The following is a 25,391-nucleotide window of genomic DNA, read 5'->3' as shown; positions in this document are numbered from 1 at the left end:
CTGGGGCTGCATAGGCAGTCTTGATGAAGACAACAGTGACTCACCCTCCACAGGTCTGCTTCTCTGAGACAGTATCACCTTCTCACATCCCTGCTGGCAGGGTGAGCCCCAAATCATATAGTCTCTGAACAATGCCCTAGCTGTTGCCAGTTGGTGAGAAAAATCAAAGTTAGATGTAGTGCTCCTTGTTAAGTACATTCTAGCAATTTTAATCAGCTGTAAAATCGAGGGATTTGCATTTATTCAATTTTTTTTAGCAATGTGTAGAAGTTACCACTCAGTCTCCATGGACTGTCTGAAATAAATGTGAGCTAAAAACAGGAGTTACCTATGACCTTGGATTATAACATATTCAAAAACTCAGTCTATGGCTGTGACCCAGTGACTCAATGAACTTGAAACATCCCACTAAAAAAAAAAAAATCTCAGAGTAAGTTCCCAGGAGCATGACAAACGGATGGGTAAAGTAACGTGTGGGTTGGACAGAGCACTATCAAGGAAATGCCTTGATCTTGAACTGTGGCTGCCAGATCACAGAGCGGTCTTGAGGGAGGACATCAGGTTCTCATCCGAGCGCTGCTTTTAGTAAATGGTCCCAGAATATCCCATTACAGAGAGAGGGTACACACAGCAACCACAGGCATTAGCTGACTGCTCAACTATGTCCCTGCAACATATAAAAATCAAATGACAGAGCAGATGATGAAAGAGAAACAATCAAAAAGAAATTAAAGCTGACTGGTGTCTTAAGCTACAGTAAATTGCCTTGTGTTCTCCTGTGCAGCTAGGTAGGGATGTTGGTACTAAATAAAAAGAAAATTAACCCTGCTCTTTTTATCTAACCTCAATGTTAAAACACCGTTTCATGTTGTCATTGCAGCCGTTATATTTGGCACAAACCTTGGCTGCTCCCACTTTTCTGAAATCTTATTCCCTGTTAAAATCCAAGAGAAGTTTAGAAAGAGGTTAAGCAGCTCAATTTCAGGCATGTTGGGAGGGTCTGTTGTTAGCGCAGTCCACAGCAGAGATGGGGTGAATTTAAGACCTGTGGTTTTTTTGGTAAACATGGTAGGGAAAGCAAAAGAGTTAAAAATCATTTAAACTTGCTAAAATACAGAGTCAAAACAACAGCCAAAGGCTATGGAAACAGATCAGAGAAAAGACACTTTTAGAATATAAAAGTTGTCACGAAAATACTAAATTTCAGCTCTACTAAATAAAACATATTCTAAAGGTTTTTTGTTTTAAAGACCTCGTTGAGATCATAATCAATCAGTCTGGCTACTTAGACACAGCGCCCATCGGAGGATTTCGCAAAAATGAAGAACTAAATTATTCAGCATTTAAGCAATCGTGTAAAGAATATGTAGCTGAAAAGGACAAACTGCAAAACAAGATCATTTTTCCATTCCTTCAGTATATACTGTAGTTTTACCTGGGCCTTCCAGAGAGATATCTAAACATTTTTTCCATGCACAGAATCGAGATCCCAGCTTTTAATCTTGTATTTTTAAGTCAAATTACTCTAGTATTTATATGCAACTGAAAAGGATGATCTTCCTGTCTAACTTCTTAAATTAATGTTTTCACTGTATTTACAGCTATGTTTTTTCCTTCTCAGTTAGGCTTTAAAAACCAATCAAACAAAAAACCCCAAACAAACAACCCTCTCTTCCTCCCTCAAAACAACAACTAAACAATCAATCAAACCAAAACCAAAATCAAACAAAAACCCCCAGACAACCCTGCCCTTCTCTATTACAAATCTGCATAACGTTAAGCTTATAAATATTAGGTAAGTCTCATCTTTGTATACATGTACTACACGCAGACAGTACATGCATATGTCCAAGGAGTCACAGAGATAACCTTCTTCAGAAAAATACTATATATTCTCAGAAAGACAGAAATTAGTAAGTTTAAAAATTTCAGTTTCCTCAGAAAGATTTTTTTAGCTGTAACGTACAAAACTAGATGAGATTTACACTCTCCATGAAGAGTTCTGATGGATTTTAGATATGCTTTAAAAAATTAGCTCTAATCTTCTAGAAGACTTTCCCTTTTTAAGTCTTCCTCAAGATTCATTATCAAGATTTGGAATGTCTTACAAAACGTGAATACAAGCCAATTAGTGCTGGAGACTGTATCACAGCAGTTAATAGCCACAAGAACAACGACAAAATGGACCTTATTGCATGCAATTGCATGCAATTTTCATATACAGCTGTTAAAACCCAGGCAGGAGCCCGTAACACTGAAATTCATACAGAACTGATACTGTAAAATGTTGTGCCAACACGTGACAAGATGGAAAATGCTGTTTGTCAGTGACTGCATCTCAAGGTCACAGTATTAAACAGCATCAAAATAACTTGTTAAGGTGATAAATTTTGTCTCAAGCCCCCACCTCTTTTATTGTAGCATTGAATCTGGCATTGAATTTCCTTCTGGCAGCTGCATGAAAATACTAAACCACTCTCATGGGCTGAATGACACAATCTGGGCATCAGGGTTTACTGACTCATGACAGATGACCAACACACATTTCAAATCTTTGATCACTGGCAGAGTTTCTTACTTATCTTTCAAATCACAGAATGACTTTTTAAATCACATAACATTCTGAGTTGGAAGGGACCCACAACGATCATCAAGTCCAACTCGTAAGTGAATGGCCCCTGCGGGGATTAACCCACAGCCTTGGCATTATTAGCACTGTGCTCTAACCCCTTAGCTAATCTCGGGCATGTTTGCTGCAAATTTCTAAACAGTAGATAACCTCAAATCTAAGCCAAACAATAATGATTAAAACAGCAAGACATCAACTCTACCTAATTATATTAGGATTTGTTTTTAAAGAGGACACTTTTTGAAACTTAATGCCAAGCATGTTTTTAGTTGTTGGTCGCAGAGCAAGCAGGAATATTGTACTGAAAAAAAACTACAGTAGATGTTAGTACTCATTCAAATGCAGTTCTGTAATGAGGCAATAGCAAAGTCTGTTGAACAGAATTCGGGGCATTCTGCACTGCTTAAAAACACAACAGTTTCAAATCATTACCCATTTCCACCCTGCCATTGTGACAAAAGATTTTCAGAGTTCTATTACCTCTTTTTTCCTGCCACCATATTAACATGTCAGAAAGCAAAATGTAACTGACAGATTTAACCCATATATTTACCTAAATGGATAATTGTTACTCTTGTGACAGTCTTCAAAATAAGTCAAACATGCCAAAATAAATACCTACAACATGTGCCTTAAATTTACTCCCCCCCCGTTTTCCTAAGTATATTAAATAGAGAGGCCTATATGCTTATAAAGGGAACTCAACCATTCTGCAGCAAAATGGACTTACAGAAAGTGCACTATAAAATAACACTGTTAAGTTCTAGACCTTGCATTGCTGAATTACTGACTTATGCTCAACTTTAATTCTTTTACTGCTCAACTTCTGAGCAGTTTTAGAGATTTTTATAATGTATCTCCTTCAGAACTCAGGAAAACTGAACCTAACAGAAGAATAAAAACCCATCCCCATGGCACCTGAGCCAACCACCTTCCTGGTGGAAGAGTGGCAGGACTGGAACTCTGGTTTATTGCACAAGAACGGAGACCCCTGCCCGGAGGTAACCATCAGGAGAGCAACCTGCCACACTATCCTTGGAGTGCCGACACATTTTGCTAGACGATATTGGCTACTTCCCCTTAGAAGGAATGGTGACAATCTGCAGGTGTATCCCAGACTAGAAGTGTGTAACAGCAACTACTTTCACTGCTTTTACACTTAAGCTCAGTCCCATTCTCCCTTGCCAACCCTTGCCTACACCAACCCCATTCCAGGTCAGGGGCTCCATTGCCCCAGTTACTTACATGGAAACATCTCATGCTTTATTTCATTAAGGCTCTTTAGAGCTTATGTCTCCTCCTCCTCCAGCCAGTTCCAGTCATCTTTTCTGCACTGCAAAGAGGTGTAGTCACTGCTTTCTGTGACATTAGCGTCATTATCCTTCCAGGATTCCATCGGGCTCTCAGTTGCATCCACCCACCTTCCCTCAGACTTTTTATCATCTCCTCTACAATCAAACTGGACCACTGCTTATTGCCTCAAGATCTGTAAGGGGCCATTCAACTCAAGCAAGAAAAAACTCCACTACATTCACTTTTTATTGCCAATGACACTCTGCTTTCAAAGAGCTATTACAGGGAATATTGCTGGGCTACAACTGATAGGGCTGGCTCACTTGCTTAGCAGAGGGGACATGGACAGGATCACCAATGATAGATGGAGCGAGGGAGGTAACGTGCAATAGAAGTTAAACTACTTAGAAGAAACTATTAACTGACCTTCAAAACCTACACAAGGAATTGCCAGTAATATCCCTGAATTAAAGGCCTGAAAAAGTCACAGCTTCTGCCTCAATGTTTTAAAACACACATTTGAAATCACAGTGAGAATTTTTGTTTTAAGTTTGACAACATATCAAACAACTTGACACTGAGTCTTTTAACAGGAGAAAATAGAGAACCACAACAATTTCCCTGCTCAATACAAATAAAAAGACAAGGCAAGTAAGCATTTGACAATTCCTCTTTTTTTTTTTGCCAGTTATGATGAATTCAAGTGCAGAAATGTTAAGCAGTTGGTGTTTCTCAAAAGATATTTTGTAAAGTAGTAATCCAAATACCAAAATGCATCTTGGCATGTATTACAATGAAAAAGTGTTGACATACATTCACACTTTATTTCATGGTTTTTTTTCAAAGAATAAAGTACCAGTAAAGATCCATTTGCCGTACTGCAAACTCCTTGTTCTTACTGAGAAATACTTACTCTTGCAGACAATCCCACACAAATCAATGCTTCCTTTCCTTAGATGTCACATTAAAGTACTCAGGTTTTAAGTGTTGTGAATGGGATTTGCAATCTGTTATAGTGTAAGTAAAGAGGATTGTCTGTATTTATGGAGCAAATGCTGGAAAACAAAAAGAGAATGACATCTGCTTTAAAGTAACTGCAGACAGTACAACTGGTGTATTTTGGAATCCTAAGGCAACACTGTTGGACCAGCATGTGAAACTCTGCTGTAGAGACCCAGTTAATGTATTGTTTTCTTCGTCAGAGTAGAAATATTCTGTTGTTTTTCCCCTGCTTTTTTGTTTTTTCCTAATTCAGTAATAAGCAGCAGTATGAAATGCCAACGTTGCCAGAAGACAAATTATGTACTGAACTTCTGCATTCAACGAATCCCTTAAGATAACGTATAGTGTCTGCTTTGAATAGCACACTCTTTAAGGTGATCTATCTGGCAACATTCATGTATATCAAAAATACACATGCACACTTTTGCAGACTCACAATTTAATGTATTTTCAGAATTCACTACAAAAATGCAGTTTCACAACTGTTAACATACATTGAACTTCTACAGTAGTATGGATGATGTACAAATGTCTTTTTCAGAACTACCAATACTGTGCATTGTGCAAATTGTCTAGGACTCCACTCCTTCTTGAGCAGCAGCTGGAAGAAAATTTGTATGTTGAATACTGATATCAAAATACAGATTTAAATAATTTACTCTTAAAAACATTCATATTTATAACCTCTTACAGAAAATAAACAATTCATCTGATTATCAGATATGTCTCTCAGTTTTTCCAGTTCCAAGGTATACACAGGTCTCCATCCTGCAGCACAGAGTAGAAATGTGAAATGCAAAGGTGCATGCCTTGTAGGTATGGCAGCGATTCTTCCAGCAGCCGCTTACAACAATCTATCATCTGGGCACTGGAAACACTCGGCTCCTTATACAGCCGGTCCAAAGAGAATTTTTCAGTGGAAGTATCAATTAGCTCTTTTTCTGTAATCATCATCCTAGCAAACGAAGGCAACACACAGTGACAAAGTTAGAACTTAGCATCTTAAAAAAAACCCCAAAAACCAAACCACCTTGAAGCAAGCACTTCAATATATACTGAATATACATTAAAATCGGAAATAATGAAATAAGTAGGTTATATGCATGTAAACAAAGGTATCAATTCATGTACAGTTGGTACAGCTGAGATTTTTGTGCAGGTTGATACCTGTGTCTACTCAGAGGTCAGACTGAATATTCTCCCATGACTATGGGCAAAAGCATGCCCAGGGAGTCACATTTGAAAGCCTGCAGCATGACATCTTTTTGCTCACTAAGTAACAGGGAAAAATATCAAAATAAAATCCTATAAAGTTCCATTTTTAATGTAAGGGATGCAAGTACTTAAATAATGTTGAAAGTATAAGTTTGAAGTATAAGATCATGTTCATAATTATTCTCATTTTTATAATTACACCAGTACTCTGTATGTCATCAAAAACAACAGTTGATAGGTACAGTTAATTGATGCACATTAAATGTGTTAGTGACTTCCTAAAAGCAGAATTATATGGATCCACTTGGACCTTATGATCTTAAAGGTCAGTTCTAAGAATACTGAATTCATAGCTTGCAGATGATTTTTTCCTTTCACCCCAGAGTGATAAGACACAACATGGCAAACTCAAACTACTCAGAAATAAAGTTAATGTGTAGAGTTAATTAAGTCACTGGAGCCATGACTGATCAACTAATGCAGACAGTTCAGGCTTTTTAAACTAACTGACAAACAACTAGAAGTAATGATTCTGTAGTTGTGTCAATATTTTTAGTTTAGATTTTTTTTAACTGCTGTCACATTGTAATTAACATTAATAGAAGTTGTTGCTTTTCTTATCCAATTAAAGGTATCTTCCTTTAAAAAAAACCCCACCTCCCCTTTGGAGAAGTAATTGTAAAAAAATTACGCAATTTTGTCTTGTAAGCAAAGATCTTTTATATCTGAATGAAGTTTCTACAAGGTGAAGGAGGGTATTTTCTAACAACTGTTTGTGTTCACTGAATGCTGTCATTCTTGACCTTAGTAAAGCTGATGGTTAAAGTTCTATTTTATAAATAGAAGATTTTTTCCACCAGAAGAGTATGAATATGTTCTTCAAAGTTCTCCTACTCCTCCAAATAAAAAATATGACATGCAAAGATTTTAATGAGCTAAATGTATCAAGTCACATGAACACTTACTCCTCCTTTCTTTTCAGATTCTCTCTTGCTTCCTGTGCTTTGGCAAAAATAAACCATTGAAGAGCTGCTGGATCACAGACCGTTGGGATCATAAAGTGTCCAAATTCATGTAAGCTTGGTGCATATCTGTCACTTATGAAACATGATGGAAGTAAAGAACAAGGTATAATTTTTTAAATGCAAGTATTTCCATTAATTACTTTCAGCATGAATTCTGAAGATAAAAGAATATAAATTAATCACTATCAGAATAATTGGTAAAAAACTAATCAAGTTTGGTTCATGAGACTACAGAAACATAATACATAATTCTTTTTTAAAACTACATTTCAAAATCAACTGACAACAATACTTAAAAAATATGAACACCAGCACGACAGTACAAAACTTTTGATTTACCCCAGTACAATACTGAAAAATAAAGACAGAACTTTGAGTCCAACTTCAATGAAATTAAGCAGGATTTTCTTCAGTCTGATTCCTTCTTAACCCACAAAATGCACTTAAAACCTTCAGAAACAAAGCGACTTTGACATAATGAAAATCCGAGATTATATTACTTTTCTTCTTAGTGAAAGCAATAATCAGGGTACAAAAAAAAACCCAAAAAAAGAGTAAAAGCTCTGAAAGAAATAAACCTTTCCTGCAAATACCTACCTTTCCAGAATCATTTGCAAACCTCGCAGACTGCGAGGATGAAAAGGCAGTCTGCTGTCACGTAATTTATTATAGAAAGAGTTCAGAGTCTCGTAGTACTCTTCTAGAGTCAGCAAAGGTTGCAGTTCTTCAATATATATTACTTGTATGCCTCCCAGAAGTTCACTTATCCGATCTTCCAAGAACAGCAGCCTTTTTTGAAGCTTATAATAATTTGGCAGTCTCTCAAAAATCTGTGCACACACACAAAACACATCTCCTATGTCACAGAGCATAAAACTAATTTTAATAAATTAAAAAAATAACAAGAAACTATAAAAGAGACACTTAACAATACAAATATGGAACTCAAGGGGAAAAAAATAAAATCAAAGAATACCGAAATTGAGAAATATCAAATATATACATTTTGGGACTAAGATTGTAAGTATTTTTCATATTTATGCTATAAAGGCACCACTATATATACAGAAATTAACAGTTCCAGATTAAAAAAATATACCATCTGAAGCAAAAATAAAACATTTATCACCACACTTATAGCGGTAGAGCTATTCCTCATACAATAGTCACTACTCACCATCTACTCTGTTATTACATTACAATGTAGTTTTACATACAAAAAAAATGCTGCTGTTGGAACAAGTCAAGTGATTTCAGAACAATCTCTTTAGAAACCCAGGAGAGTAGTAGAATCAGAACAGTTTTTGGCACAACAAAATTTATTAGTTCAGGATTTGCATTTGTTATGGAGAAAAATGGCAAAACTCCTCTAAATATTGTACTTCTGATGAAGCATTCTAGAGACTGACTTGGACAGTATCCTACTGCTTTCTTCTTCTAGTAATTAGTAACAAAAAGTAGTAGCACTTAGGACTATTTTCTAAAATGGGGTAGAATTGGACAATTATGTCCTCTAAAAACCAAGTGGCTAATCGACCTGATCAAGATTTTCACTGACTTTTTCTATGTAACATTTCACATGATCTTCAGTGCATTTTAAAATAAAAAGCCTTTGATTTCAGGTTCAAATTTATTCCTCTCTTTTGGACCATCACTACAACTAACTACACACATTATCCCATTGGCATGGCATTTTGTGTAGATATATGACCTCCTCTGAAAAGTTAGAAAGACCTCCTTGGCAGAGTATTTATCTTTTCAAGGAAGATAAGAGTTTATTTTAGTATTCATCAGAACGTCTAAGTCCTTAGTAAATCATTCACACTAACAAACCATGGTTTGTTTTCTCTCTCAGTGAAACATATATAGGTGAAAATTCAACAACCAGAGAAAGAACATTGAGTGTCAAGTTTTCATATTATTCACTGACTGGACTACAGAAATAGAATGTTCTCATATTCTAACAGGGTGAAATTTCCTAGTATGAAATTCCACCAATTGTCTCCTTTAGAAGTATTTTTTGATAGAACTATCAATAATATTTCAGCAACCACGATTAAAGAAAAATTACTTAAGTGACATGTTGATATCACTACAAATTTAATTTTTGGTTCTTTGCATATAATACTTTATCATTTAGAATGCCAGAAAGCTTATCAACTGAACGTTACACAAGCAGCAGCAGAACTGGCATAGTCACTAAAGATAAATTTCTGCAACATCCACATTAGCTGCCTAAAAGAACAAAATGGACTGATGGGGTTGGTTAGTAGTCATTGACTGAAATCATCAGTTCACAACTCCCTCTAAATCTCATATTTATGAAAAATCTGAATAAAATTCATTAGTTCTTCATGGAAATGAGCTCTTTATGGATCACTAAATATTCTGCCAGTGCTTGCTGCACAGACTGGAATGGTGCATAACAAATTAGTTTTCTTTGTATCTAATCAGGAGTAGTACTGACTTGTTAATGAAAGCAGCAGTAAACATCTGACAAAGACTGTTGTTAGTAACAGCACACAGAGGATTAAATTTAGAATGCAGTGTACACAGTGATGCTAAACATAATAGCTAAGTGTTTGCTTTAAATTACTCATCAGTTATCTGCACCTATTAATATTTTTGTTATAGTTTTAAAAAGGATGTCATAACAAAAGGCATTATCATTTACTTGGAAATCCTCTTACTTTGGTCCAGTGATGGTGAACATCCATGGTCCCCAGCATTATGTGACCTGCTGCACTCATACCCGAGCGGTCTGTAAATACCACTGTGCGCCCTAGAGATTGAACAAAGCTCTTTACTAACTTGAGTTACTGCAATAATTCTCACAGTGTATTTCTGCAGCACAAATGCACATGAGTAGATGCTTCTGTTATTCTCAAAGTTTGAGAGAGATTCTTGAAAAGTCTAGTTTCAGAATTTTTTTCCATACAAACCTGACTTAGCATTTGCCTTCTCCCTGTTTGAACTTGATAGTTTTTTAGATACTTGGATTTTTTTCTTATGACTACTTTTAAAATAAGAGAAAATCTCAGCAGACAGCATATTTAAAGAATCTGTACAAATAACGCATACAGTAGGAAACATATTATATGTTTAAAGTATACATAAGTAAGGTAAATGTTGGTCAAAGAACTATTAGCACAGCCATTCAACACCATTTTCACAGAATTCTCTGCAACATGCAAGCTGTAATAATTTTCATTTCACATTAGGTTTTCACTCCTTTTTTAAAGAAAAAATAGAGACAACATAAAAGGATAATTCCGGGTGTATTTTTAGGGTGATAAATCAATTTTGAGTCTGAGTATGGTTTTTTAAGTGAAGTACAAAGATCCTTAAGAATTCTTTAGGGTAAGAGCACAGGCAACTAACTATTTACCAAAATAAGCTTCCACAAAAGTCTTCAGTGTGATGTATTAACCTACAAGACAAGGCTTAAAGAGAAGCTCTTGGTCTCAGAAATCAGTTTTCCAAAATCCCAAAGAAAGAGCAGCACTGACTTTAAGGTATCTAGTCCATTCTTGTACCCTAAGGCAAGATCAACAGTACCTGTATAATTACTGACAGGTATTTGTGTATTATTACAGATTTTCAAAGACGAAGACTACAACTGGTTCACAAGACAGACTTTTTTAGCACTTTAAATCCTTAGCATGCTTAGGAAGAGAAACTAATTTGAAACCTGATACAATTTAAAACTACTACTATTGTCCTACCCACTGTCTTTTGACAAAGGATTAGGTGCACCCTCAAATGAAAGCATCTCAAAACTGACTATCTGCAGACAGGCATAAAATGTGGAATTACAATTAGAGGAAACAGCTACTGCCACAGGTCAAACAACTGTATGAGAGGAATGGTAGGTCAGGTTTGCAGAATATTTTAGTTTTTCTTGAGAAAATACAGACTTTAATATAGTTATTTTATGGAACACACACGAGAAGAGAAAACAAATACAATTTTAAAGGTATTCTTGTAAGTCCTCCTTATACCGACTCTTTAGAGAGCTCCTCACATTTTTGTCTTGAATCTACCATGGGTAACAGTCTATTGCTACCTCTGCCCTTTCAGAGGTTCAGACTAGATTTTTTACCTTCATTGTTAATATTAAGTCTGGTGCCTTCAACTCACTCTGTTTGCATTTATTAAGAAGTAAACTAGAAGCTGAGTGTAGCGAATATTCTACAAGGCAAGACCACCTTAAAAAAATACCCAGTAGCTTAAAAGTTCTCACCAGCTTTTCAGTAAGCCTGGCAAGTTTGTTTTTGCAGTTACGAAAGGTATTTACGAAAAGAACAAAAGCTCTGCTGTCACAGAAGACCCATGCTCATCTCTAGATAAATTCTATATTAGGATATATGAAACCAGCAACAGAAATACCTTTAACATTCTTTAATACTTCAGGTCGCTGTTGGACTAAGCGAGCTAGACTGTGCAGCTGGCTACAGCGGTGAGCAATACCCCAGCTTCTCTGCCACCTAAATAAAAATACAATTGAAAGCATTTAATTCTCAATATCATTAAAAAAAAAATCACAGAAGTTGAGATGCAGCCTTATAACACAAATAAAATAGCACTTCCAACAGTAATAAAAGCAAGTGCTACTGAAAAGCTGTCCATGTCATATGTTATTTGAACAGTTAAAAAGCCTAAATAAAATTTCACAGTGTTTCTTAAAGTGAGGCCAAAAAACCCAAAGAAAACCAATGACAAATATAAGAAAATCAAATACAAAATCTGGTAGACAGAAAAGAACATGTAAATCTCTCCCCCAATTAGAAGGGGGTTAGCAAGAAAACAGTGACAGACAACTCCGTATTTGGCTCAGTCATGCAGCATGCAGTTTATTTGTACACTGTGTAACGTTCGTCCAGAGGAGCAAATACAGTATCTAAGGTTCTTTTTTTTTTTTTCTGACTTCCTAGCCCAAAACATTACTGTAATTCCAGTGGAAAGTTGCTATGTATTATCTATATTTTAAGTGGAGTAATTTTTGTTAAACGATACAGGAGCCAGGTGTTACCTGGGTGACTTTAATATACGCAGTTTTGACATCTTTTCCATCACAGACAGATCAGATTTCTAACTAAATTGCAAAAACATTGAAATTGTGAAGTTGTCCCAGTGTATTGAAAAAATACACCCTTTTACAGAGTTGATATAAAACTGTCTCAAAGTAGGAAATTACTATTCCCTTATTGTACTGGGTCTGTCTGGAATTGAGTTAATTTTCTTCACAGCGCCCATCTTTCGCATTTTTATTAAAACAGTGATCATAACACACGAATATTTTGTGCAGTGCTGGCACAGTGTCCAGGTCTTCACTTCTTCTTCCCTATCTGCCCCCCAGCAACAGCAAGTAGGCAGGGGTGGGCAAGATGCTGAGAGGGGACAAAATCACGACAGGTGACTCCAACTAACCAAAGGGTTATTCCAGACCGTATGTTGTGTTCAGCAATAAATGCACAGGGAACAGAGAAGGAAGGGGGGATCCTCCTGATTACGGTGTTTGTCTTCCCAAGTGAGCATTACACATACTGAGGCCCTGCCTCCCATAATGGGCTAAACCCCTGCCTGTGACAGGGGAACAGTTAATTCATTCCTCCTTTTGCTTTGCTTGAACTCACAGCTTTGCTTCACTATTAAAACTTCTACTTTAATCCACACATTTTCTTGGTTTTACTCTTCCTTTTCTCTTTCTCCCATCCCACTCGGGGTGTATCAAGTGGCTGTGTGGGGACTTAGCTGCTGGCTGGGGTCAACCCAGATTATCTCATTTGGGGGAATTTAACTAGCAAAACCTCACTCTTTGGGATGCAGGAAATGGCACTAAGCCACAGCACTTGTGAGGCAATTTAATCTAATCCAAGTAATTCAAACAACTACTTACTGTTACCTAGCAATATCACTTTGCTTTCAGTAGCACCAGACGGGAATGTAAAAAGGTGGCATGTCTTCAGCTGTCCTAAACTTATACATGGAATAAAGCCAATGACCCAGTTATTTTTCAGACCTCTGTGAACACTGGCAATATCACAAGTAACAGTTCCCTATTAAGATACTGGTTTGTCAGATTTCCAACACGCACATTCTTTTCTGAATTATAACGATATAACTCATGGAAGGTGAATAACTCTGCATGGAACACAATAGTTTTAGTGAATTTTAAAAGCACAAACTGTAAGAAAATTAGATATAAGCAATGAATAAAATCAAACGCACATGCTTAATACTGAAGACTGTTTCAGAATCTTAAAAACCCTCACCACAGCACAGTTGCAGAGGATTAGAAATTGTGTTCAAAAAAACTGGCTTCAGCTTAAAAGAAGCCAGGGCCTTTTACAGGGTGAAAGGACAAAAGCATGATTTCAGAGGCTCCAACTCTCTCTTTCCTTTTTTTAAAAACAGAACTTAACAGACTGGCCTGTGAAATAATCCCCCAAAGTTAATTTTTCCATTGGTGAATACCTTCACTGCCATTTTCCCATACCGAATATCACACTTCAGAACATTCTCAGCCAAAGGCACAAAATTTAAAAAGGGATCGCAAATTATTTTCTGAAACTATTCTGAAGAATCAAGATCTCCACTGTACTGTGCCCTTCTAAGGAAACACAGCTCCTACTCTGGAGAGTGGGAAACAAAGCACTCGAAGGAACATTTTTATTAAACATTCACACGATATGTACAATGTGCAAAGTTGCATTTCACACTGCCAGTCTAGTTATCTTTGTAGATATTAACTTGAATTCAGGAAGAGCAATTTTAACCAGCAAAACACCACCCAAACTAACACATATGCACAGGTTCTATTTCTAGTTATGTGTTTGCCTCAACCGGAGCCTACATTTTTAGTTACAAATACGAGATCTCTTGGAGCAGATTTTAACAGGAAACTTTTGTCCCAAAAGAATTCTTCTACAAAAATATTCAATGCAGTAACACTTTTTCATATATGAAATATAGCTTTTTTGCTGAAACGAGTCTTTAAAGCTCATGGCGTAGAATTAGGCAACACTTCCTTGCTTTGATTGTCTTAATCCAAATCCAACTGATCTAATTCATTACCTGATATCTGAGAGCTGGAGTTCATTACAAAGTTCAGATTTTAAACGTTCTAGTTCTTTTCTAAGCGGCAAACTCTTTTTCAGCTTTTTTACTGCACTTGCTCCATTATCATCTAGCCAGGATCTGAAAGAGGAGGAAAAATGCTCAACAGTAGAAGCATGCTGCTGTATTACCTTTCATGCAAACAGTACAGGTAACTGAATTCTTACTGCTAACATAAAGGTTTTATTTCAAATTACCAGGTGAAGGGATTTTTTAAAAATAGAGGATAGAAACTGAAATTGTTGAATGCTTCACCTGAAGATATCTACAAAGTAAAACCTGGTACTTAATGTCTTTGAAGGGGACTAGGGAATCAAACTGAACCAAAAGACACTGACAGTGTAAACTGTAAGACTCAGAGGTATGAAAGGGGTAGAGAAGCAGATTAGTGTGACTTCAGGGGGCAGCTTCAGAACGTTGTGTTTTAATGAAAGAAACCTCCACGTACCTGCCTTTAAAAAAAAAGCCACGACAAAGCCCAATGGAAAACCCAACCAAAGTGATCATAGTAGATTACCAAATACAAGAGGTGGTACTAGAGGGCTAGGTTAGGTAACTTCTACAGAGCTGACATGAACATAGATTAAATGAGTCAAAGTATAATCACAATAATTACAACCAGACAAACATGACTCATTAAGTACATCTAAAATTTCAATAAATAGATAATTCTATTTATAGGGAAAAGTTACTCTTTAAGAGATTTAGCCTTTGTTCATAGCATAAACTGATTTTTCATACTCTTATTTTTACAAACAAATACTTCCATTCTCATATTGTATTCTGAGCAAAAAATTTCAAACTCAAGTAAAAAGAGAGGCCTAATGCCAAATGGATAGTTATTCAAAGGAGATTGTTAATACATAACTGTTTGTGGCATTTCTTGTATACGTGTAAAACTAAGTAAAAATATTCTCTAGTATGTTAAACCTCAGTTAAGTGTTTTACAATTGCATATGTTAAAGCAGCTTTATTTGTGAAGTGGTATGCAGGACAAGGGGTATGCTTTGCTCTGAAGAACCTTCCAGCACAGTCCTGCATTCATTTCAAATGACACAAAGTTACAAGAAGTTTTTCAAGGCCACAAAATGTGTATGTGTCTCAAAAAGAGCACCAATTTCTAATACACAACATGCTACATTAAATGCAAGTTCAGTATTTATAACTGCATCAATTTAAATATTAAGGTTGGCATGATGAACAAATGAGGAGCACAACACTAAGATACCTGGCAAATTAAAACCTTTTAACCTTAGTTTTCATGTATTATCTCTCACTCCCACCAGAACGTGATAACGAAAGAGTAACAATAAAGTCAGGAGTCATATAGTTTTGAGTTACAGAAGTACTGTAGGAGGTAAGGAGCTATTTGGAGCAAGTGGACCCTCTGTCTCCTTCTGAACTGCCACCAATATTCCACAAACCTGAAAAGCTAAATCAACCAAAACTGGATTGACCAAACATGACTGCTGGGCAAAGACACAAGAATGCTAGCTGGCACTAGTTATCCCAGGGGCTCATTAGAACTCTCTTTAATTATAAAAAACATGACAAAATTACATGTTGAACAATAAAGTTTTGTATTGTTCAGAACGCTTATTGCCTGCCTTTAAAGAACTTGGCACTAGAATAAGACCAATTTAGGCTACAAAATTTCCGTTCAATGAAAGCATTACATACATTAAAGTTGTTTCCACTCTCTGGGCTTGTTCTAGTTCCTCCTCAGGATCCTTGAATCCAGTAAACGAATAGTAAGTCTTATCCCATTTGATAGGTCTGTTCACTGTGCTTTTTGCTTCCTTGTGCGGCTGAGAGTTCACATTCAAACTCTGAATATGCTCTGTAGATAAACTGCAGGAGTTGAGAATATCTAATACTGTGCTCAGGAGATCCCTAGTACGTAACGTAAAACTGACTGCTCGAAACCCTGTAAAATACAAGTATTATTTAATTAAAATTTATTAAAATGCATTCACATTTCTCTCCTCTCACATGAGAAACCAAACAAGGCACAGATAGTTGGAAATTATTATGATACTGTTATTTCAGTACTCACTGCAAAATTTACGTGCAGTTTAACTATGTCTCATCACAGCTACTGGGCCAAACTGCCCTGTTAGAAAGCAAGCTTTTGACTCAAGAGCAGAAGACAGCTTCCACTTCAAATGTTACATTAAGCAGACTGAACATAACACTATTTTCTTGAAAAACAGTATGATTTTATTTTCTAGGACCCAGCACTAGGGTCCCTCACAATTTGCTCAAGTCTTTTAACTGTCAGGATATAGGACGTAAAACTCATCTGTTAGGTAAGGCATATTGGTACACCAGAGACAAATATGCAGACTAAAATTAATCATAAGCAATATTCCAAATTTGGCAATACTTTTTGTGGTCTCAAAGATAAGAGACAATGTGGTAAATTGAAGCTTCAGATATTATACAGCTTCTGCTTTACAGAATAAGTTCCTATTGATCCTACAAGTACCCTGACACTGCGTACTGAGGATAAGGACCCAACTGTTGTTCCAGTTAAACATGACAAGAGTATTAAAAGCAGAAAAATTATCATTTACATCCACCTATGTTTTTTACTTTCTCACACTGTAACTTGACCTCAACTCTGTAATGTCTCATTCTTTCAACGCTTTTTAAAGCTTAGATGTTTAATTACTTGGGATGGTCCCAGCTGTCTGATCTAATACATATTTTCATTTCTAATCCATTTTTCATGGATTTTATTCAGCTGAGAAGTCTTTATGACTGCACAAGGCTAAGTAATGGTCGGAAAGAATTTAAATACAGGAAGATACATTCTGCACGATATAAAAGCACCTGAAGCACTGAAGGATTCTTGAACATTAGAAGAGTTTGGTTCTGTTTCTCTTACATAAAAAGTAAGCTGAGTTGGCTTCAAGGAACGAAATCCTGGTTTCTGTAGGTTCTCCAAGTAGCCATTTAACCTCTTCAGAGAGTTTTCATTTACTTCCTATTTAAAAACAAAACCAAACAAAAAACCATTACAGATGATGAATTTGGTAATTTTTCACTTAAACCTTTTTTAATCTTACAGGTAGAATTAGTTCTTACAAAATGCCAGTTGCTCTTAGCAAGTAGTGATGCAGTTTATATTCTTAGCATTACTAATTATCTTGCATGAATAAATCTGTATGATGTACATACTTGTACATTCCAAAACCTACTTTTAAGGCTTTCAAGCTTAAAGAAATATACTGATTCAAATATAATGCACAGCATTTCAAAATGATAAAGTAGTATGTATTCTAAATTAGTTTGGAAGGATTCAGTATTTTGTTTAGAACAATTAGAAAATACGAGTAATAAATAATGGATGTTTAAGGGCCCTATCCTTGCTAAAAATAAAGGAAGTGCATCTTTTTGTTCCATGGTAACAACCACATTAAATTCTAACACTATGTTTGTCTCTCTGAGAACAGGAAAACTAGAAAATTTCCATCCCTAATACATGAAATATTTACAGAGAAAGCATACTAAAAGATTTTTACCCTCTCTTTGGGATGCTGGCCAAAGAAATCTGGATGTACAGCAAAATAGAAAGGTCTGAGAGCATTGATGGCATCAGCTCCTGACAAAGTTCTTGCCTGAAGAACACACTGTAGCAATATCTTGTCCAGACATAACCTAATGAAGTAATAAAATATTTATGTATGATGCAACCAATCAAGTGACAAAACAAATTACATTAGAATGTGACAGAATCGAGTAAATGTTCACAACTGCAAGTATAATAATTTAAAACTGATATCAGAAGTCCGAGTTCTAGATTTTTCTTTCCCCTTAGGATTCACAAAGCTGTATTTCAACAGAGCCAATCCAACAGGTTCTAGAGATGGTGGATGCTAATGGCTGATTAAAGACATGTAAATAAGTACAGTAACTTTTCCCTCTACTTTCTCAAAGAAAAATTCCCCAATCAAGAAGTTCAAATTACAAATGGTGGTATTTTTTGTAGGTATTCCTGATGCTTCTCTTAAAAGCCAGTCCTTATATATTTTAGAACCTCCACGTTAAAAGCCAAACCTAGCATTTTTCAAGCAGTGCCAAAAGAATATTAGATTTTACCCAGGAATAATAATCATAATTCAGTCAAAAAAAGTTCTACATTAGTTTCTGAGTTTCTCATACTTGTGTCCATTACAAAAAAAAAAATCTACTTTCTTAAACATCCTTTTATAGAAAATATCAAGTTAAAAGACAATATTTATTTGCCTTTTAATTTTCACTGATTTAGAAGAAACAAGGACTAAAAGAAATTTCAATGGTAGGAAACAAAGATTTATTCACCTAAGATTAGAAGGAAAAATTAAGTTGAAGAAGTTCTACGAAGCTCAGAAAGCACAAATTATTGAATACCTCCAATTATGCAGAAATTAAACAACAGTTCTATAACAAGCACACTTGTGTAACAGAGGACTGAAATGGAAAGAAAAATGAGTTCTGCATTAAAGACCACGAAAATTTCCTGCCACAGCTCAAAGGTGATATTCGGGTTTAGCAAACTAATTACCAAGAGACATTATATATAAAAGCAACAAGAAAATGTGAATTGGTAAATATTCAATAATAGGTTTCTCCTTCAGCTGATTTTACAAGCTAACACATTCAACAGGCCATTTTCTGCGATTAATGTTTATTTTCGTTTGCAACTCAGAAGGGCAGGGACTCTGCTCTGTTAGGCAGCAGAATGCTTAACTCCTCACAGTATCAAACTGCAAAGCCTAAATATGGGGCAGACTGGAGGCAAAGCTGCTTCCAATTCACATAAAACTAATAACTTTATTAATAATAGTTAGCAGGACTGTTTCACAGCTCTTTGTTCAGCATCCTAGACCAAATAATTATCCTGGACACAGAAACATGTAAGACTTTCCTGACTGCTGTCATTAATTAAAAAAAAAAAAAAATCCCCAAAATCCCCAAATTTGTGCTCGGGCAATAAGCAGAATTTTTCATTTTGGCCACTGGTAAATGACAACAGTTGAGTTGTCAAGCAAATGCAGTGACCTTCACTTTACCTTTTTTCTATCAACTTTTCCAGCTCTTCAATTAGATACATAAAAGCAGTTCAGACTAATGTTTTCTGCCTAAGAGGTGAGGAAATATTTAATTAGTAGGTCTGAAAAGTCAGCTTGCTGAAAACAGAAGTTTTTGTAGAAAAGTGGGACAGAAAATCTATGTTGCAAGAAGACTGATGAAATTTCAAATCCGTTATCACTAACAATTTTCACGTGTGTGAATTAAGTGGAAGAATTAAAAAAAAAAAGTATTACTGGCAAACACTTCTACCTCCTTCCTGACTACATCTCAGAAGCTCTAAGACTAGTCATCACTATAGCCCATGATCCTACTCAAAACAGCAGGAGATGGTGAAGTATCACATATCGTGTTTTTATGAAGAGTGAAAGCTCTCAATGACAATGCTACAGTTGCTCAGTGATGCAGGAAAAATATTTCTACTAGATCTGGCAAGAAAGGAAGCAAAGCACACTGGTGGTCCTATGTTCTGGGTATGGTAACACCAAAATAATTGTCTTGCCGAGAAAAAAAAAATTGCAGTTTTTTTTTTTTATCAAATGGACACAGAACAGTAAAAGGAAAAAAATTTCTTTCAGCAAAGGAAAGAAAGTAAATTAACCAGTTTTCTATCTGAAAGCAGTTTTGAGTAAGAGCTATGCAAAAAAATTTACATCCTCCTAGACCTTGCCAGGAGGAAGAAGAGCCCAGTTCACTGTTCACCTTATTTATACACCATTTGCCACATCCACTCTCAAGCTACACTGCATGATGTTTCCAGCAGTTCAGGTAAAAAGTTCCAGCACAGCTGGAAATTATTAATCATACTTCCAAGTTTATTAATCATAAAGTTCCATCTGCTATTCTAAAAGAAAAATGGCCAAGTATGGCTAACTTTAGTTCCCTTGTTTTGTATCTAAACAACACTGTCATGCTAGTAGGAAGGCTCAGGATTCCAGCCAGAAGTCTATTTTGAACTTGCTTAAAAGAGAAATGCTCAAGGGCCAAAATTAGTCTGTGTGACAGAAGGAAGAATTCATTCAGTGAAGGTGAAAGACAGAACTCTGAGGCATCTTTCAACTGAAGTGACAAAATAAGTGAATTAAAATGGATTTAGAGAGATAAAACGCAAGAAAGATGCTTATGGCTTCACTCACAAGGAACAAGGATTGTTCCAAGAGGTTCATTTAGATCTGAAGAGCAGAGAAAGGCTTCGTATTAAAATCAAGGTCATAACCACTTTGAGGACAGTGTCTCCACTTCATGAAAGATATGAAACACAATCTGTACTACAACACTTTATGCAATCGCACTCTAGGGCTGATTTAATTTATTGATTAAATAATTCCCTCCAGCTTTCTTTTTTTCACATCTCTCTGAAGTTTAACTTTTTGGCTTTTAGTTTTGGCACTGAAAAGCTTGGCTAAATTAAGCTCATAGTTATAGACATATTCACACATTTTGAAACACTGAGCTTTAATAACTCAGTAGTGCAGTAACATGTTGGACATCATATTCATATTTGGACTACCTCGTCTCAAAATTCAGCTATTTTAAAACCCTTATTTTGTTGAGAGCCTTTTTATTGTCTCACTCGAGGACAGGCATATGGCTTTTGGGGATTTTCAGCTGTGGATGCTCTGCTGAAAGCTTCAAGCTGTAAAGATGAGAATGTCAAAGAAATGAGCACTGATCAAAAATACCAAACCAGTTTCACATATATGCAAATCATATACAAAAACATACATAAATATACATATACTAAAGGTAAATTAAGTCAGCAACGTGCCATACCTTCTCACGGTTCTCAAGCAGCAAAACATTTCAGCAACTCAATAGTCAAGCCAAATTTCAGCCATCCACTAACTCACTTTAAAAAAAGGAAAAAAAAAATCCTGTTTAGTAACAAACAGGGATATTTTCCCCTGCTACTTACCAGTGCATTCTCTAAATCATAAGTGGTAACTTTCAAAGTCACAACGGTAATACAAAATTGAGCAACCACACATAAAATCTAAAGGTTTGTGTAAGAATGTTTTCAGTTTCCTCTACTAACAGTGAGTCTTGCCAACATTAAGAGTTGTTACCGTATTTTGCTTTGAGGATGAATATTTAAAGGCATTCCAGTTAGAAAAAAAAACACCCTAAAAATTACCTATGGACAATGTTTCCTGCTCTTCCTGATGTTCAGGTTTTGTTCTGAAAAAAAGCAAAAAAACAGAGGCTTTCTTTAAGCACTAACACATACCAGTTCATGGAATTCCATGTAAATTTTTACTAAGTCCGAAACTCTCAAACAAATGATAATAATTTAAAATGTACATGCCAACTATTTTATGGAAGCATAATGTAAATACAAAGACAAAGACACTGTCTTACAACAGTGCCTTGAAATCTTTTATCAGAAGTTTGCTGGCATTCATAAAAACGAATTAGCAATTTTTACCAGTAACTTCTGCACTATGCAACTGTAGGTTGAGAGTTTTCCAGCAGTAGACAAAACACTGGGCATGTCAGAGTGCAAACATGCACCTAATCATTAGGGATTATGAGGGAAGCTCCCTATTGGCAATGTTTTCTTATATGTTTTCAAGCACTCTTTTTTGAAAAACATACTTTTGTTTGCACTTTTCGAAATAACATGCTTGCTAAGTATGATGTTTTCAAGCTGAGATAAGCAGTTATCAGAGAAACACCGTCCATGTTCCAATACAGCGTGATAGTTCCTATGACTTCCTTGCAAAACACTTGAAGTTTTAAAACTTACTAATAAAAATAGACTTAACCAAGAGGTTGTTTTACTAGAAGCAGATAGTGGGAGAAAAAAATATGCTGGGCTAAAATAACCCCAGATTACTCAATATTTTTTGTCTTCTGATTTTCAGCTAGGTGAGCAAGACTGTAATAATGTCATTTTTAGTGTCCGTGACAACAGTCCTAATCATAAACTAAGTTAAATACATTAATAAGCTCTCTGGTAATAAAAGTTTTCTCCTTCTGTAATTTTAGCTTCAGGCATTTGGACAGAGGATGGAAAAAACCATCTCAATCCGCGGTGACGCTTTATATAACCAGACAAAAGCATCATTGTTTCTTGCTTCAAATGCGGCTTGGAAATTGGTACACTGCTTAGTCAAAAAACAAAAGCTCCTGGTCTTGACCAAGTTTCACCTGCACCCCACCTCAAAGTCACTCACACTTGCTAACACAGAACAAAATATTAACTACGTACAGTCACTCAGCAAAACCCTTCGGCAACACGGCGCTGCACATCGCTGCTATCTCACCTCGGGCCGAGGGTGTTTGTTTCGGGTGCTCACCTATACCCCAGGCAGCACTGAGGAAAAAGACTGAAAACAAACAAGATGATAGCGGCTCAGAAAATAAGCTCGGGCCAACCTGACTCACTCGCTGCTTGAAAGGAAACAGTGGCCCGGCTACAGAGACAGCTTCAGCTACTGGAAACAGAGCCCTGGTAGAATTCACCTTAAGATTCACTAAAGAAAAGGTGTTCCCAGCAGACGGCAGAACTGACAGCCCCCGGCTCGCGGGCCTTTCGCACCCTCAGCAACAAGGCACCACTGGGTAAGGGGAAGGGACCGCTGATCCCGGGCCGAGCTCGACCGGGTAGAGCCGAACCGAGCCGGAGCGAACCGAGTCCGGCCAAAGCGAGCTCGCGCCGGGGAGAGCCGACCCGAGCCGAGCCGAGCGAGCCCGTGAAGCCGAGCCCGACCCGAGCGGACCCGAGCCGGCGGAGACCGATCCGAGCGACGCGATCCGGCCGACCCACCCCGGTGCCGCGGCCGGGCCCGCGCGTGCCCAGGCGCACGTAACGGCCCGCGCGTGCCGGCGCACGGGGCTCGCTCCGGCCCCGGCCCACCCCGCCCGCCCGCCCGCCCGCGGGGGGACGGGGCCACGGAGCCCGGCCCGGTTTCAAAGCATACACTCCCTCACGCACCCCCCCCGCCGGGCTCGGTCTCGCACCATCCTCGGCGCCGTCGCCGCTGTCCGAGCGGGCGTCTCGAGCAGGAGGCGGTGAGTGCGATGCTTCCCGCTCCCTCCTCTTGCCCTCCCTCGAGGAAGAGGCGCGGTGAGACCCCCGGCCCAGCCCCGCTTACCGCCGCGGCCGGACGGCGCCCACCGGGGTCGGCCCATCGCCCCCGCCGACGGCCCCGCAGGGGCGGCCCGGGGATTCCCGCTGGGGGCGGGGCCGAGAAGTGGGCAGGACACACGGGCGGCATCAATGGCGTGGCCATCGGCAGTGGGCGCGTGCCCGGGGCGGGCAGCGCCCCCTCCCGGGCCGCTCCGCGCGCAAGCGCACGCGCAGGCCCGCTCCCCGGGGCTGCCGTGGGAAGCAGCCCTTCCCATTCCAGCGGGTCCTGCCTCGGTGCCTGCAGTGGTTCGTCAGGGACGCGGAAGGGAAAACCCTCGCCACAAGAAATGTCTGCCGTTCTGCAGAGGGGATGGGAGCGGTTTATCCAAATGCCTGCGCACGCCTCACGTTGCCTTTCTGCAGAAAGAGAACACCAAGTGGGCCAAGAACCAGCCGTGAGCTCTGCGGTCCCGATGGGAACGCAAGAGCGGTTTTCCTGCAGTTACACAGAGTCAGGTTGGAAAAGACCTCTGAGATCATCGAATCCAACCTATGACCTACCATTTCAACTAGACCATGGCACAAAGTGCCACGTCCAGTCTTTCCTTAAACAACTCCGGGGACAGTGACTCCACCACCTCCCTGGGCAGCCCATCCCAATATCTAATCACCCTTTCTGTTAAGAAATTCTTCCTAATGTCCAACCTAAACCTCCCCTGGTGCAGCTTAAGACTATGTCTATGTTACTAATGCTCGATGTACACATACATTTACACATCTATTTTTCTTCCGAGATATCAAAATGCAGCTGATACAGGGACATGGAACCTCAGAGCAAAAATGCCTGTTGCTGACAGAGTAAGAAAACAAAGGGATATTAACTGCTAGGGACTGGAGTTATTTGCATGCGATGTATTGCATTTCTAGGCAGGAAGGGTTAAAAAGAGGACTGACAAGGTTTAGGAACTAACTGTAGTTCAGTGAAGCTTTTAATCAAGTTAACACTCTCACAGCCCTTCGGGGATTTTCTTAATTTCCATAACGTGCAGCATGTTTTTTGCTTCACAACAGAAGCCAATCAGTTATGTAAGCAAATTGGTTGCATAATTATGCAGATGAAAAAATAAATTTAACTGATTCAACAGAAAACCGTGCTGTTCATTTCACCTGGGATTTCTTTTAACTTCGTGAGGAATAAAATAAATTGGGAGACGTCATCAGCAAGCAGGCCTGCCAGATAGCAGCTCCATTGCATAGGGTACGTATTCCCAAAGAGAGGCCTCCTCCCCCTGCCCTAGCACAGGAATTAATTCCTGCTTTTTAGTTAAGTCTCAGCACTTAATGTGTGATGGGAGTAGTGCTGTGGCTTTATCTGGTTGTGTTATCTGTACCCAGGACACATCCCACTGGCTCAGCAAGCAGCACAGATTTCCAAATTGAAAGTTTGTTTCATACCAGATAAAATTATCGTCTGAAAAAGTCTGTATTTTGACCACTTGTCCTCTAACAGAACGAGAATTTTAAGCATTCTTTTTGCTTAATTCTAAGTTGCTACAAGTGGCAATGGAGCTGTTTTCTCCTCACTCCTTTGTTTGTTTTGGTCCTGGATCTGCAGGTCAAAAAGTAGCATCAGTTTCTCAGAGAAACAGTTCCATCACAGGCAATGGTACCGAACTCAGACCAATCATGTCAGCATTAATTTTTGATACTACTCATCATCCTAACAATTTTAGAAAAAGTTATGCAGAAGGAGCTAAGACTGAAAAATGTAGACCTGGGATCTGCAAAAAAAACTCCCAAAAAACCCAAACCCATGATGATGCAAGATGCATCTGGAGAATGTGAAAGGACAAGAGATGTGAAGTGGTCATTGCTTTTAATGTGGCCGTATTTTACTAAGATGAGGAATATGGCATTAAGATTTCAGTAATTAAAGTTCCATTACTATACCAGGGACATT

The 25,391-nt window shown here is 37.9% G+C and overlaps 1 protein-coding gene across 4 annotated transcripts; it reads right to left on the bottom strand.

Moving 5' to 3' along the window:
• Window positions 1-5,346: 5,346 nt before the first annotated feature.
• On the bottom strand, window positions 5,347-23,519 carry TCAIM (T cell activation inhibitor, mitochondrial). 4 transcript variants are annotated; one of them, XM_018075729.2, is made up of 14 exons: window positions 23,457-23,519; window positions 22,571-22,688; window positions 21,494-21,537; window positions 21,133-21,208; window positions 19,341-19,409; window positions 17,811-17,946; window positions 17,119-17,272; window positions 15,964-16,210; window positions 14,242-14,364; window positions 11,554-11,651; window positions 9,855-9,946; window positions 7,762-7,994; window positions 7,105-7,236; window positions 5,347-5,879 (listed from the first exon to the last, which is right to left on the bottom strand). In XM_018075729.2, the coding sequence occupies exons 5-14, from the start codon at window positions 19,379-19,381 to the stop codon at window positions 5,654-5,656; spliced, it is 1,482 nt and encodes a 493-aa protein (XP_017931218.2). In that variant the 5' UTR covers window positions 19,382-19,409; window positions 21,133-21,208; window positions 21,494-21,537; window positions 22,571-22,688; window positions 23,457-23,519; the 3' UTR covers window positions 5,347-5,653. The 4 variants fall into 4 exon arrangements, with proteins under 4 accessions (XP_017931218.2, XP_017931221.2, XP_017931219.2 ...); XM_018075732.2 differs by lacking the exon at window positions 19,341-19,409; XM_018075730.2 differs by lacking the exons at window positions 22,571-22,688; window positions 23,457-23,519 and adding an exon at window positions 22,825-22,949.
• Window positions 23,520-25,391: the final 1,872 nt, after the last annotated feature.

This window comes from Manacus vitellinus, unplaced genomic scaffold (genome assembly GCF_001715985.3).
Source record: "Manacus vitellinus isolate BGI_N305 unplaced genomic scaffold, ASM171598v3 scaffold_3_pilon, whole genome shotgun sequence".
In the NCBI taxonomy this organism is placed as follows: domain Eukaryota; kingdom Metazoa; phylum Chordata; class Aves; order Passeriformes; family Pipridae; genus Manacus; species Manacus vitellinus.
The sequence above is the reverse complement of the archived record's forward strand: the minus strand, read 5'-3'. Positions and strand labels throughout refer to the sequence as shown.